Source organism: Tiliqua scincoides, chromosome 4 (assembly GCF_035046505.1).
Source record: "Tiliqua scincoides isolate rTilSci1 chromosome 4, rTilSci1.hap2, whole genome shotgun sequence".
In the NCBI taxonomy this organism is placed as follows: domain Eukaryota; kingdom Metazoa; phylum Chordata; class Lepidosauria; order Squamata; family Scincidae; genus Tiliqua; species Tiliqua scincoides.
Window position 1 is genome coordinate 85,668,571 of NC_089824.1, and position 14,298 is coordinate 85,682,868.

General features: G+C 43.9%; 1 protein-coding gene across 2 annotated transcripts in view; it reads left to right on the forward strand.

Moving 5' to 3' along the window:
- The window catches only part of DROSHA (drosha ribonuclease III), a 94,766-nt gene that overhangs the window by 23,605 nt on the left and 56,863 nt on the right, over positions 1-14,298 (forward strand). For both annotated transcript variants that reach the window (XM_066624280.1, XM_066624282.1), the window contains exons 11-16: positions 48-129; positions 4,196-4,270; positions 4,713-4,882; positions 7,311-7,435; positions 8,779-8,878; positions 13,066-13,173. In XM_066624280.1, coding sequence (XP_066480377.1) covers positions 48-129; positions 4,196-4,270; positions 4,713-4,882; positions 7,311-7,435; positions 8,779-8,878; positions 13,066-13,173 — 660 coding nt within the window. The remainder of the gene's footprint in view (positions 1-47; positions 130-4,195; positions 4,271-4,712; positions 4,883-7,310; positions 7,436-8,778; positions 8,879-13,065; positions 13,174-14,298) is intronic.

The window sequence follows — 14,298 nt, forward strand, 5'->3', positions numbered from 1 at the left end:
TGATGATCTTGTGCGACATTACTGTGACTTCTTTTTTTCCCCCCCAGAACTTTTGTGTAAGAGGGTTGGAATTGTTCTCTTCGTATCTCTTCAAAGATATTCTTGAGCTCTATGACTGGAATCTTATAGGTAATGTAGCTGAAATATCTTGAAATATATTTGCAGGAGTGATGAGGGTTAACAGTAATTTTATTTATCAATTTGAAAGATTTTTAGACAGCATTTTGGACCCATTCAAGGGATCCTCAAAGTGGCTTACAGCTAAGATCAACAATTTAAACCAATCACAACAGAATTAAAACAATTAAATAGCAGTCAATCAATAAGAGTAAAAAAACACAACCACAAACCAGCTAGAAGATAAATGACCAGCAGAAAACTCAAGGGAAGTCCATCAGAGCAAGAATGTTTTAGTTGTTTGAGAAACAGGATCCTGGACTTACATGGGCATTTGACATGATTCAGCAGGGCTTCTTTTATGTTTTTACTGCTTAAATACAGACAATGTTGGCATTAAATAAACCTCATGGAAAAGTCAATTCCAGAGCCCAGGGGCTGTCACTGAAAAGGCTGTGTTTTGTATCCCCCAAACCTCTGATGGCAGTAGGACATGGAATAGAGCCTCTGATGATTAATGCAGAGTACAAGCAAGTTTGTGTGGAAGGAGATGGTCTTTCAGGTATCCTGGACCCAATTCATATAAACAGCACTTTGAATTGAGCTTGGAAGAACTTTGGAAGTAACTAATTCACAGTGCATGGGTGTGAGGATAGAGGCAGGAGGGGGTGGCACCTGGCGAGGGTGACTTGTGCTGGATGCTATCCCTTCCAGGAGCAACTGACGTGCACCCTCTTTGTTTCCTCAGACTTGCGTCAACTAAAGAGCTGGCGCAGGTTCGACGAGACCCATTGGTGATCAGGAGACTTAAAGAAGGTTAAGGAAAATATTTTCCTTTTCCCCTCCCAAGCATCTCAATATGCTCCCCTCCCACCGTAACATGCAGCATAGCCCATTTTGGCAGGCTACATGGTGTGGCAGAGAAAAGGTTAAGATTGGGTTCTTAATTAAGCGGCAGATAAATATTCTGTAATAGTGTAAAAATGGTCCAATGATCTGTAACAGAAAGATCTGTTGATTTCTGTGTCATCTGTTTCCAAAAAAGCATGCTTAAAATTGCATGCGGAGACCTAGATTATAGACCCAACTCTTCCATAGGACTGATTCACACACTGGGTTACTTTGCATATAACTTTTCCACTCCTCTAAACCAGTGGTTCCAAAGTCCTACTTGGACTTTGGGAACCCTGTAAGTCTGTATGGGGGAGGGGGACAGACAGCAACGCGATCACTACAATTGCACTGCTGCCAGAAGGGAAGGGATTTTTTCATTTACTTGGGGTCACTATGGCTCTCTGGAGGATCTGGGGAGCCTGCGATTCCCTCTGCAGCCCTCCCGGCAGCTTCAAACCGTTGTAAAAAAGAAAAAAAAATACTTCCTGATTTCATTGTGAAACTGGAAGTGTTTTTTTCCCCCTTTTCAGAGCAGTTTGAAGCTGCCGGAAGGGCTGCAGGCTCCCCAGGGTCGCAGGCTCCCCAGACTTGGAAATCCATAGCGACCCCCGGGTAAGTGGAAAAACCCTTTCCCTGCTCGGCAGTAGCACGATTGTACCAATCATGTTCACCAGTTCTCCTAGTGGGTTGTGAGCCACCAGTTGGGGAACCACTGCTCCAAACTGTGGTTTGGAAGTTTTAGAAATAAAGCTTGTGCTTACATGCTCCTTTCCTTTTCTGCTCCTCTTTGAATGCTCAAAGTGAGCTAGTTGCTGGATTCAGGTTAACTAGAATTTGCCAGTTTGAATGCAGTAGCAAGCTGTGGTGTATAGCTCCTCAACCAGGAAGTAACTAATTCCCCCTGAATGCATATTATCTCTCAACAACAGATAGTAGTTGGTGGCCAAGCCAGGTTGAGGAAAGGCCCCACCCATCACATGCACCCTTCTAGTGCTGAATCTGTAGCACACCATGAATGTGCAATGTACTCACAGGGCTTTTCTTTTATAAGTTTGCTTGCTGCAAATGAGAATACTCTTACTCGACAACCTGGGCTTATAAATTTAAAAAGCAACTGTTGGGTTCCTTTGTAAGTTTTCAGTATTTTGTATAAGAAAAAAAAGGAAATCTCAGATTTTAATTATTATATGGTGGCAGAGCTCATAATGCATGCACAAAATGTTGTTATCGTAGTGCCAGACAAAAGCGCAAGCACCATGGAGCTCACAGGCAGAAGGAGTACGTGGCTGTAGTACAATGCCATGAATTGTACAAGTGTCATGTCAGCAGTCACAGGTGGCAAGCTGTCATTTTTGCATGATTTTTACTTGGAAATTTTTACGCAGTGAGCATGTAAGAATCCTGCCGGCTCTTTTTCATGGAGCCTTGGACAAAAAACAAAGGATGTTTCAAATGTCTGTTGAGCTTGGGCACATAGACTTCTTGTGGAGTTTGATTTGCCTCCGAAGACTTCTTTTTGAATCAAATGCTTTCTTTGTAATGTGGAAGGGCTGAGTCTGTTTTGTTTGTTTCCCTTTGTTTTGCTAACGAATATGTTCCCTTGCTCCAAGTTTGAATTAATGATGGTGGGATTTTGCTTAATCTTTTTTTTGTCATTGCAGCCTGAAAGGCAGATTTTCAGTTGTCTTTTTTTTTCTTTTTTTTGTGGTATAAAAGATTTTAATTGAAACAAAGTTATCTATAAATGTTTGTGTGCTTCTTGCTCTTTAGAGACATTATTCCAAATGGCAGATCAAATTCTCAATCCAAATTAAGACCCAAGAAAAACTGAATTCTCTCTACTTGTCACCCAGGCCTGGACTTTGGACTGCTCTCTGGTCCAGGCAGATTCTTTATAAGAAAGACTCACTTGGAGTGGCTGGGCAGGAGGGACTACACCCAGTTCCTGTATAAGGTTTGTCTTAGTTGACAAAACAATGAAAGGAACATGCCACTTACAGGGTGAGTCATTGTGGTCTCCAAGATTTTAGTGTACCACTACATTGTAATGGATAGGGATAGTTAATGGTAATGGAAAGAGAAATGTTAAAAGTTGTTTTTTTTTCTTACAAATGCTGGATGTGCCTGTCCTTTGTGGCATGGCGAATGTCTATCCTATAATCCAATTCGGCCCATACATGCACCAGCGTTGCCTGATCCACCTTAGTGATAGCCGTGGTAATGTGGTGTTTCAATTCCATTAAATCTTGGGGCAGGAGCGGCACAAATACCTTGTCCTTAACATAGCTCCAAAGGCAACTGAGCGCGAAAGTGCAGTTGAACTGCGATAATGGACTCAGTTTTCATGAACTACATCATGCAGTAAGCTTTCTCTGCACCTGACACCATTCTGATTGATGGGTACTCCCCCTACCAGCCAATTTCCCAGTGCACATGCATACTAAACTTGGAGACTTGCTCTTTCTATCACCATGCGCTGTGTTTCTGTATCCCTTACCTTTATAGTGTTACCGCTTGCCAAAATTCTGGAGACCATTATGACTCACCCTATAGTTCTAGTGCCAACCATTGCCATGTTGGATGCCCCAGCCTGGAAATTGAGCAGATACCCTATCGTAGGGTATTGGATCTCTGCATTAAAATTAGAACCTTTCCCAGGCATTGTCATAGATTGGGGTGTCCAGACTTTTTTGATAGGAGGGCCACATCATCTCTCTGATACTGTGTTGGGGACTGGGGAAAAAAGAATTAATTTACATTTAAAATTTGAATAAACTTGCATAAATTTACATAAATTAATATATTAGAGATGGCATTTATATGAATGGAGGTCTCATGATAGCTCAAGGCCTATAAAAGACCTGCAGTGGAGGGCATTCACAGAGAACTCCTCAGGGTAAGGGAACAAGTGTTCCCTTATCTTGGAGCTGCATTGCAGCTGCATCAATTCTGGAAAGTTGGATGTGATTTGATCCTTAATTTTTTTTTTTTTATGTAAAGAAAGCTATGTTTCTTAGAAGTCAAAGTGTCAGCAAATGCTTGACTTTTGTGCAGTGCAATCATGGCATACTTTCAGCTCCATATAATAGAGCTTTTTGTATTCCTAGCACAGCAAAGGTGCTGGTCTGTGCGTCTCTGAAATACATTATGTGTGTCTGAATTGCTGTTACTTTTCTTATTTAAGGTCCTTCGTTGGAAAACAATGATACTTCCTGCCCCCGGTTTCATTTCATGCCTCGTTTTGTCAGGTTTCTTCCAGGTAAGTCTTGTCTGAGAAGTTTGAGACTCTGCAGAGATCTCATGAAAGCACCAGTTTGTACACATAGGTCCAAATCTTAACCCACTTTCCAGCACGGGCATAGCTGTGCCAATGGGATGTGTGCTGCAGTTGGGGGGCATTCAAGGAGGCTTCCTCAAAGTAAGGGATTGTTTTTTCCTTTACCTGGGAGCTGCATTCCCCTTATGTCAGTGTTGGAAAGTGGGTTAGAAATGCGCCCTTAAAGATATGACTCCTACCAAATTCTGAGCTTGCCAGCCTATGCCGGTGACTGTGTGTTGGCCACTTGACTGTCTGGGCCGGTGCCTAGACTATGGCTGGAGCAATTTGCTGCCCTGATCCTGTTTCCCCTATATGGGTATCTTTCATTCTTTTAGAAATGACTTACAAGAGACTCTTAAGATTCTCTGCTTTTGTTTTTAAGATGGAGGGAAGGAAGTGCTGTCTATGCATCAGATTCTGCTGTATTTGTTACGCTGCAATAAACCACTGGTTCCGGAAGAGGAGATTGCCAATATGCTGCAGTGGGAGGAGCTCGAGTGGCAGAAATATGCCGAGGAGTGCAAAGGAATGATAGTAACCAGCCCCGGAATGGTACTGTTAATATTCTTTTAAATATTCTGTTGGATTTTTGATATGCTATGAGCCCTTGAACTCTCAATGATGACAGAAATATCAATTGAGTTCCATAAAACCTGGACTCTGATGTGCTTATTACTGAGTAGATGGGTCTTTCATTATCTGTTACCAGAGCAACATGGAACCCATGTCTCCATGGTGTTTGTTTTTTTCTCCACACACTGTTATGGTAGCATTTGAAACATCGTCAGACATCTGCAGGTAGCCATTCTGGACCATTGGACATAAAAAGTCCAGGTAAACTGAATAATGCCTTTTGCTTGGCGCAACCGAAATGACAAAGTAGATAACTGGCTTTCAGGCTCACCGGAGCACTCCTTTGGGTCCCTCTCACAAGATGATCTGGATAACAATTGGATGGAAAACACCTTCATGGTTGGTCTCGCCCACATAACACCAGCTTCCTGACCCTGCAGTTTGGGTGAAATAAACATTGCATCCTGGGATGCTGTGGAGTATCTTTAGCTCTTGGCTAGCGTACCCTCAGTCTTCATTACAAGCTGTAAGCTAGAAATAGTCTGCAATACTTCCTCTACACGTGTGCACACTCACACAAATCACTTGTTATGTCGCATTTTTGTCCTGCCTGTCCTCTAAGGAGCTCAGGATGGTGTACGTGCAGATCTGCTGGCTTTGTTCTCAAAAGTTGTGCTTAATGCTTATTGTGAAAACAGTAGATGCATGTTTTCTCTGAATCACAGAAACGGTTTCTATGGATTTTGGCATTGAAGAGTTTTGCTTCGTAAGTGTTGATGTCAGTGATAAAGCACTCATTGACTATGAAGTTCCAGATCAAGAGGATTGTGAAGGGTAGTTCTCTCACTTTGTCTCTGTGTGTGTGATTACTGTTTGTTCCTATATATGTAGGAACTATCGGGGGGGGGGAGCCAAAGAATTTTTGTTTTCTCCTGAGTCCTTCAGTGAGAAAACGTTTTCTGTTACTGTTCTGTTTCTGAATTATGTGGGTTTTTATTCACGTAAAGCTGAAGACTAACAGCCCAGTCCTGAGCTTCCTGCGGCACCCAGGTCCGGTGGCTCCATGGCAGGCTTCCACCGGATCCTGCACCTCCCACGCTACTGCTGGAGGCTCCTCGGGAGGAGGAGACATTCCCCTGGGTAAGGGAAGCAGCCCCACAATGGGGCTACCCACTTTAGCGGCGACCAAAAGGTCGCCGCTAAAGTAAAAGCACTCGTGTAGGGCGAGCGGCCCTGCCCGAGCACCTTGGATCCTGCAGAACTCGGCTCCGCAGATCAGCCTCTCCCCCACCCCCGGCCATGCCTCCCCCACGCCCCTGGCCATGCTCCCACCCTCCCCGGAATGCCTCCTGCACGCCCTTACCTCCTGTTCCGCAGTCTGGCGATAAGCCCCACAAATGTGCCTTACAACACATTTGTGACTGTGGTCCGCGGTGCGGAGCCGTGCCGCGGACCACAGGATCGGGCTCTAAATAAGCTACAGGCCAAGAAGGAATGTCCTACAGTTGAGAACCATAACCAGTGCATAACCTTTAGAACAACTCTGGGTGATTTCAATAAAAACATTTTTCAAGGTGAATATGTCTCTTTTGCTGACTCATTTCTAGAGTAATTTTGTCACTCTGGAGTAAGAGTAGGTCAGTGGAGTAACCTACCCTTGGAGGAGTAACCTTCCTCCAAAATTGAATTGCATGCATTTGATTCATTGAAAAAAATGATTCATTCCACCCCCTCATTTTTAAAATTCCTCCTTTAGCTATGAAGAGCTCTTTAAAGTAACTTGCTCTCATTGAACTACAAAGAGTCTTACGACACCTTCAGTATGAAAAAAAATGTGCTGTAACATAAACTTCATGGATTGTAGTTCATGAAAGCTTATACAGGTTGAGCCTACTTATCCGTCGATTTTATATCCTTGGATTTGACTCAACCTGAAGCCACCCAAGGTGTTGCCTCCGCAGGCTCTTCTGAGGCCATTAGAGGCCACACATGGCCTTTATAGGTCTCAGAATGGCCTCAGAGATCCTGGAATGGAACTTCTGGTTTTCAGCTGAAAAGCACAGCTTTTGTTGCCTCCGGAGGCTTCAGGTGGCTCTAAAAATGGCAGATTGCATTATCTTCAGTTTTCATCCATGGGGGTGGGTAGGTCTGGGAACGGAACCCCCATGGATAAAGAGACTCCACCTGTAATACCATAAACCTTTTAGTTTTTGAGGAGCCATTCCTTAAGGATGCTGCCTCCTAGTCACAGCTCCAGTGTGGTCCACAATGTTCAATATTAGCTTTTTCCTGGTGGGGGTACTAACTGTTTTCAGAAAGTTGTTCATACCTGTAACCATAGAGCCAACAATAAAGCTACCGTTTAATTAGGTTTAATAGTTTGATCTTTTCCTTCCCTTTCCTCTAGAAGCCCAGCTCAGTTCGTATTGATCAATTGGATCGTGAGCAGTTCAACCCTGATGTGATTACTTTTCCCATTATTGTCCACTTTGGGATACGACCTGCTCAACTCAGCTATGCAGGAGACCCACAGTAAGCTATTATTGTCAAGTCAGAGGGTTAATGCAATCTGTCGGTCTTGCTGTTGATGGGCAAACAGACAAGCTCAGGTGGCTGTTAAAGTGATTATGAGTATGCCTCTTCTTAGTGCCCTGGAGCTTGGATTGAGGATTTTAACCATTTGTTCGCTTACCATGCAAGTTGCTTTTGTTTAGTTATTTAAACATACGTTGAAAACATAAAAGTCAAGTGATTTTTTAAAGAAAAAAATCCAGTGGTTCCTTTGCATTTTATGGTAAAATCCTGAAGTTTAAAATACTTTCTCCCCCTTAGCAGAAATATTTACTTACAGTCTTATAAATTGATTTCAGAGCATGTATGTCTTTTTTTTTCTAATTGTTTTAAGCAAAGAAGGCACCCCACAACTCATTCAGGCCAGTGTTCTTGAACCTGATCTGATTTGTTCCGGCTGTGGATTTAGTTTTCAGCAGTGTGGAATTTCAGTTTTGAGGGATTGATCATCTTTTTCTGGGGGTGGGGCTCAATTCCTTGTTAGCTCTCTGAAGAAAATCTAAGATCCTGTTCTGAAGTCCATCTAGGAAATGTTCAGGCCCATTTACGTATGCTGCTGGGTTTCCCCTGTGACAAAATCCCATGTGGTTAGAATAAACATGTAGGCAAAGCAAATTTCATGGCCCATCCTGTTCACTTTTGCTCCTTCTGCAAATTTTTATATCACAACACAGGTACACAGTTTTCTTTATTTTCTAAAGTGCTGTTGAGATTCAGATTTTCTAAAATCTGAAGTTTGGTGCCTTCAATAAGAGTTGTCTAATGCGGTGGTTCCCAAAATGGTGGGTCGCGACCCACCAGCATGGGAAGCACTTGCCTATGCTGCTTTAAGGGGCAGGGAGGGGGAAGGCAGCGATGCGAACCCCAGGATTGTGCCGCTGCTGGGACAGAAGGGGTGAGGTTTTTACCTTAATCAGGTCTGGCCGGCTTTTGGGAGGTGTGGAAAGCCCTGTGGAGCCCTCTGCAGGGCTCTCCAAGCCTCCAATTTGCTAAAAATAGTGATCGGAAACCACCTCTGGTTTCACAATCAAAAACTGGAAGTGGTTTCCAATCTCTATTTTTAGTGAATTGGAGGCTTTGGGAGCCCTGTGGAGGGCTCCACAGGGCTTTCCACACCTCCCAGAAGCCGGCCAGACCTGATTAATATATATACAATTTGTATAGATACAAATATGCTTCTTGTACAGAATTGGAATTTACTGCAAAACTCCCTTACTAAAACAAATGAAAGCAGATAGGTCAAAAGGTGTAATTATATTGCTTATATAATTAGAAATATATAAATATATTTCTTTTGTTATCAGGTACCAAAAACTGTGGAAGAGCTATGTGAAATTGCGCCACCTGTTGGCGAACAGTCCAAAAGTGAAACAGGCTGATAAACAGAAATTAGTGCAAAGAGAGGTAAGCTGCTATTTAACCTACAACCAATTTGTTCTATTCACATGCACAGTGAATATTGTTTTGTGCAATAGACTCAAGGCAATGATCAGACCAGATCTACCAGATTGGCTAGTAGAAACTATACTCATATAGTTATTTAAAAAACCCAATTGTATCTGCATGTGGAAGCAACCTCCAGTTAAAGACATAATGAAGAGTTGTCACATTGGGCAGGTATTAACCTAATCACAGCATTGCTCTTATTGAAAACAGACAAAGCAAAAGCAAAGCACGCTTAGCAACTGAACAAGCAATACCAATCACTATTGCTACTTATTACTAGCATTTTTTTTCTCTTCATTTCTGGAGGAGGAGGAGAGAGTGCTGCTTTAACTTCTTTTAATTGCCTGCCAATAGGACTTTGCAGGCACTGGTGGTTATATGGTACTAAGCATGTGCAGAGTGCCTTTCCCTCAGCGTTTGATAACCACTGCATGAAGAATACCAGTAGTTTCCTGTAAGTCTCATCTTACATGGGGTTTAGGCTCTAAAGTCAGTGTGTCAGGCAAAAATTGCATATACTGTAGATACTCGCCTATAAGGCAAAAAATTCATGCCTTGAAATCCAGCGTGGATTGCCTCTTTGTCTTATCCCCTGGTCACTAACAAGCTTGGGCAGTTTAGGGGTATCAAGGCAGCTATCAGAAGCCCAGAGGAGCTTCCATCTAGCTTGCAGCGCCCCTCAGTTTGCTGCCATGCTTCTTTGGCTGCTAGAGACTGCAGCCTGTACTTGTGGGCATGATGCGAGCAAGTCATGGAGCCCGGAGCTCTCCCGTGCTCTGCAAAAGAAGCAGGCTGCAGTCCCAGCATGGATGCAAGCTGCAAAGCCCAACTTTGCAGGAGCGCAGGAACGCGGGACTGGGAGCACCACGTGGACAGGCTTGCCGAAGGAGAAAATGAGGAGCTATACATGGTAGCAGCGGTGGCTGCATTAGAAATCTCTCCAGTTTGTGCTTTCAGCTTGGAAGGTAGGGTATGGCAATCCCTTTTCCTCTCACTCAGTGTTCCTCCCTTGTGCCTTTGTTCTGGTTATTTGCACTGCAAAGATAAGATAAAGTCTATCTGCATTTTAAAGAGGGGCATACCCACACTTTCCTGGGAGTAAGCCCCATTGACTTTAATGGGACTTACTTCTGAGTAGGCATGCATAGGATTAGGCTCCAAGGACTTTTGCCCTGGTGTTGCTGTGATGTCTATATAGAGATCTTCCCTCTCCCAAACCTTCCCCCTGTTTTTGCACTAGTCTCTATGGAGATCTGCCCCCCCCACTTCCATCAGTTAGTTCTGAGTGTGAAAGGGCTTTTGCACTGGTGTTACTGTGATGCCTATATAGAGATCTTCCCTCCCCCACACCTTCCCCCTGTTTTTGCATTGGTCTTTATGGAGATCTCCCCCCCTCCACTTCCATCTGTTGGTTCTGAGTGTGAAAGGGCTTTTGCACTGGTGTTGCTGTGATGTCTATATAGAGATCTTCCCTTCCCCACACATTCCCCCTGTTTTGTACTGTTTTTGTATTTGTATGGAGATCTCCCCACCCCCACCCCCTACTTCCATCTGTTGGTTCCGTGTGCAAGGACTTTTCAGGATCAGACAAAATTATAGTCAGACACCCTCCTAAGTTTTATCCGAGGGTCATAGCAAATTCCATGATTTGGGCTCAAAACCTGCCCTCATCTTATCTGTGACATCAACATATAGGCGAGTGTCTGTGGGTCATAGCGAATTCCATGATTTTGGGCTCAAAGCCTACCCTTGTCTTATCTGTGAGATCCACTTATAGGCGGGTGTCTTCGGTGATCAGAATTGCCCTTGAAAATCCCCTAAAATTGCTTGCACTTAGGGGCCCTCATATATGGAAAAAATATGTACTGTATCTTTAAATCTAGAATGTCACTATGAAAGTTATGCTGAAACAGAGACCAATGGAGGGAACAGGATATTCCCATCTACTGCCTCATATTCGTTCTGGGACATACTGAAATCTATTCACGAAATTTGGAAGGGGTGTTTTTTTTCTACTGAAACATACTATCAGTGCAATCCTATGCATGTCTACTTAGAAGTAAGTCCCAGTGTGTTAAATAGCGCTTACTCTCAGGAAAGTCTGTATAGGATTGCAGCCTATGTTCAGCTATACTGAAACTTTTCATTGCTGCAGTGGAAAATAAATGAAAGGCTAGAAATTTTTATAAGAAAAATAAAATTTATCTCTAGGGGACAATGGATAAGTTATTGTTAAAATCATAGCAGATAGGACTTTGGGATGATTACATTTTGTAGCCAGAAAAAAAGAGACTTTTGCTTTGACATTTATCACTCACTTTATTATACTAAAGGCCTGTGGTGAGAGATTGTATTCCTTGGCTTGATTGGCTTTCTCTTGTAACTATTTTCAGTTTCCGTTGTCATGATACTTATTAGGTATCCTTGAGCAAGACATTCTCTCAGCCTCCCACCTGCAATGTGAGGATATTACTGACCTACCTTACAGGGTTGTTGTAAGGATTACAGCAAGAGAATGAGCGTGAAGCTGTATACTTGCTAAATTTTATATTAGTAGTATTTGTTGTGAGAGAAGTAGTTCCTGATAAGTATGAGCGAACTGGTCCCTGCCCCAGGAGCCTTACAGTCTTCTAGAATTTAATGAGTCAGCAGGTGACTCAGAGGGGAGTCAGAGGGGAGGGAAATGGAATTGAGGGTAAGCTGAGGAAGAACATGTGATTATTTTAGTCATATATTCTTAAGCGTGCAGCGCAATCCTATCTTGCTCTGGAACAGGCAAGCCAGAAGGCCTGCACTATATCCAGCGCAAGATAGGGGCCTGAAGTGGCTCAACCAGAGACAAAGGGAAACTCTTTCCTTACCCCCGGTAAGCCACCACAGCCCAAATGGGTCTCCTTGGACCCTCAAGAGGTGGCATAAGTCAGAGGAGAGCAGAGCGACTTGTGGCCGCTCCACACTGCTCCGGGAATGGGGTTAGGATCTGGCGTAACTGCTGGGTCCCAGCCCCACTTCCCGCACCCTGCCCATCTGCCCCTGGGACAGTTCTCCATCCACCCTCCCACCATCCCGGAATGCTCGGCCTTCCTACCCAAGCTGGCGCGAAGGCTGAATTCAGCCTCCACGGGCCAGCACATCTCTGCACTGGAACAGCCATCTCTAGTGGAGCACAGATTTGCTTTACGACACGTTTGCAAACCTCCTGGCCAGCAAGAGGTCAGATTCCTGGCCCAAGGTGTGCTCAGGATTGCATATATTGTATATATATTGCATATATTGTATGCATAATTGCATTCAATAATGCATATTTATTGTATGCATTATTAATTGCACATATTGTAACATGTCGTATATGGTCAAGAACCACTGAGGGTCAGGCCCTAAGAGGTTAGGTTGCTGGTTTGGATGTCAACCCAGCCCTGAGGCAAAAACCTCAGTTCCAGACAGTCAAAAGACCAGGAGGTTCAGAAAGGGATAACATGGTCCAAAGCCAGCAAGAGATCACGTTCCACATTGTGGGGAGAGAAAGAAAAGTCTCCTGAGTTTCTCAGGTGAAGGTCAGACTTTGAAGCTGGGGTTTGATATGACCTGATGGAGTCAGATTAGCTGAATTGGCTGGTGACTAAATCAAATGATGAAGTTTGTATGGTGGCCGTTCAGGAACTTGTGGCAGCCATGTGGTCTTGGCAATGCAGGTGATGAGGTGTTTGGTATCCGGCTGGGTTGGGACCAGCTGAAGTCTTGAAAACTGAGGTATGTTCCTGAAGGGCCACAGTGTAAACCCCATCGCCTGGATTTAGGCCGTTCTCAGGGAGGTGTGACCATTTCTGCAGTGGCAAAATATGGAGGTGTGACCATTTCTGCAGTGGACTTCTTTGTGACTCCTTCTCAGTATGTGTAAGGGTTGCTCAGTATGTGTAAGGGACTTAGGTTGCTCACCAACCCCACAGTGTAAACCCCATCGCCTGGATTTAGGCCGTTCTCAGGGAGGTGTGACCATTTCTGCAGTGGCAAAAAATGGAGGTGTGACCATTTCTGCAGTGGACTTCTTTGTGACTCCTTCTCAGTATGTGTAAGGGTTGCTCAGTATGTGTAAGGGACTTAGGTTGCTCACCAAAAGTAACATTTATTTTGTTGTGTTTGTAAAGGAAGCCCTTCAGAAGATCAGGCAGAAGAACACAATGCGACGTGAAGTGACTGTTGAACTGAGCAGCCAAGGATTCTGGAAAACTGGCATTCGCTCTGATGTCTGCCAGGTAATTAGATTGCCTTCTCTGTTCCTAGTGAATGAAGAAAGCCCATCTGAGTCATTGAACAGCAGATTCTTCCACATTCAGGAGTGTGTATCCCCCCCCCCCGAATGTCTGCTAGGAATCTAGACCTATGGGGTGTTCTTAACCCCTCTTGTAGCACTGGTTTGGAAGTAAGTGGGAGATGGGATGTGCAGGGAAGAAGGTAGATGTGCAGGTGTTCCCTCCCACCACTTCTGAACTTAATGGGTGAGCAATTTGTCAACCAAATGAGATCCTTTTTCCTTTGCCTTTTAATTCCCCAGCAAACATGCAAGATAAGGGTGAATGGGTCACTTTTTAGTTACAGAGAGAGAGAAAGGTGAGATCTGCAGCCATGATGATTACCTGTAGTGTGGAGGTTGATTCACAGAATGGGTGTTGGCTGGTTGTCTAGCCCCCAAGTGGGTGTTCTCACCATGACTTCAAGCTGCTTATCATGTGAGCTTATTATAGTCAACCCTGTATGAGGCAGAGGCAACCTGACCATAGAAGCCTGCACCAACGAAAGCATATGAGGTGGTTCCCATGATCCAGGCCAGGGGCCACCCTCCAGCTGCCTTGCACTGACATGCCACTGAGGAGTGGGAAGTGGGTTCCTGCCCTACCTTCACTGATCTCCAGGTGCATGATGAGAGCCAACTTCAAAGCTTCATGCCCGCACTAATACAAGGCAGGGTCAGCTGCCTAATCAATTACATTGATTAGGAAAGCCAACACACATTTTGCTGTCTTAAAAGTTGCTATCCTGGGTATAGCATAGTATATATAAGTTGGGATGTTGTTTCCAAAATGGCATCAGTTTTGACCTGTGACAACTAATCATGGCTTCCTTATGAGGAAGCTGCTTGAACCCTTATCTAATGAGGTTATGCTATATCGTTGAAACTAGATGTGATAGTGCAAAACGGATGCCATTTTTTTGGAATCAGCGTCCCAAATTCATATAAAACCACCATTAATTTTGAAAAAAAAAAAAAAGATTTCTGGCCCTAATTTTGCAGGCCTGTGTTACCTGTTGTGTTTTGGTGTTAAGTATTTTGTGGTGTTTTGTGATGATTATGTTTTATTGAATGCAAATTTTGTTAGCTG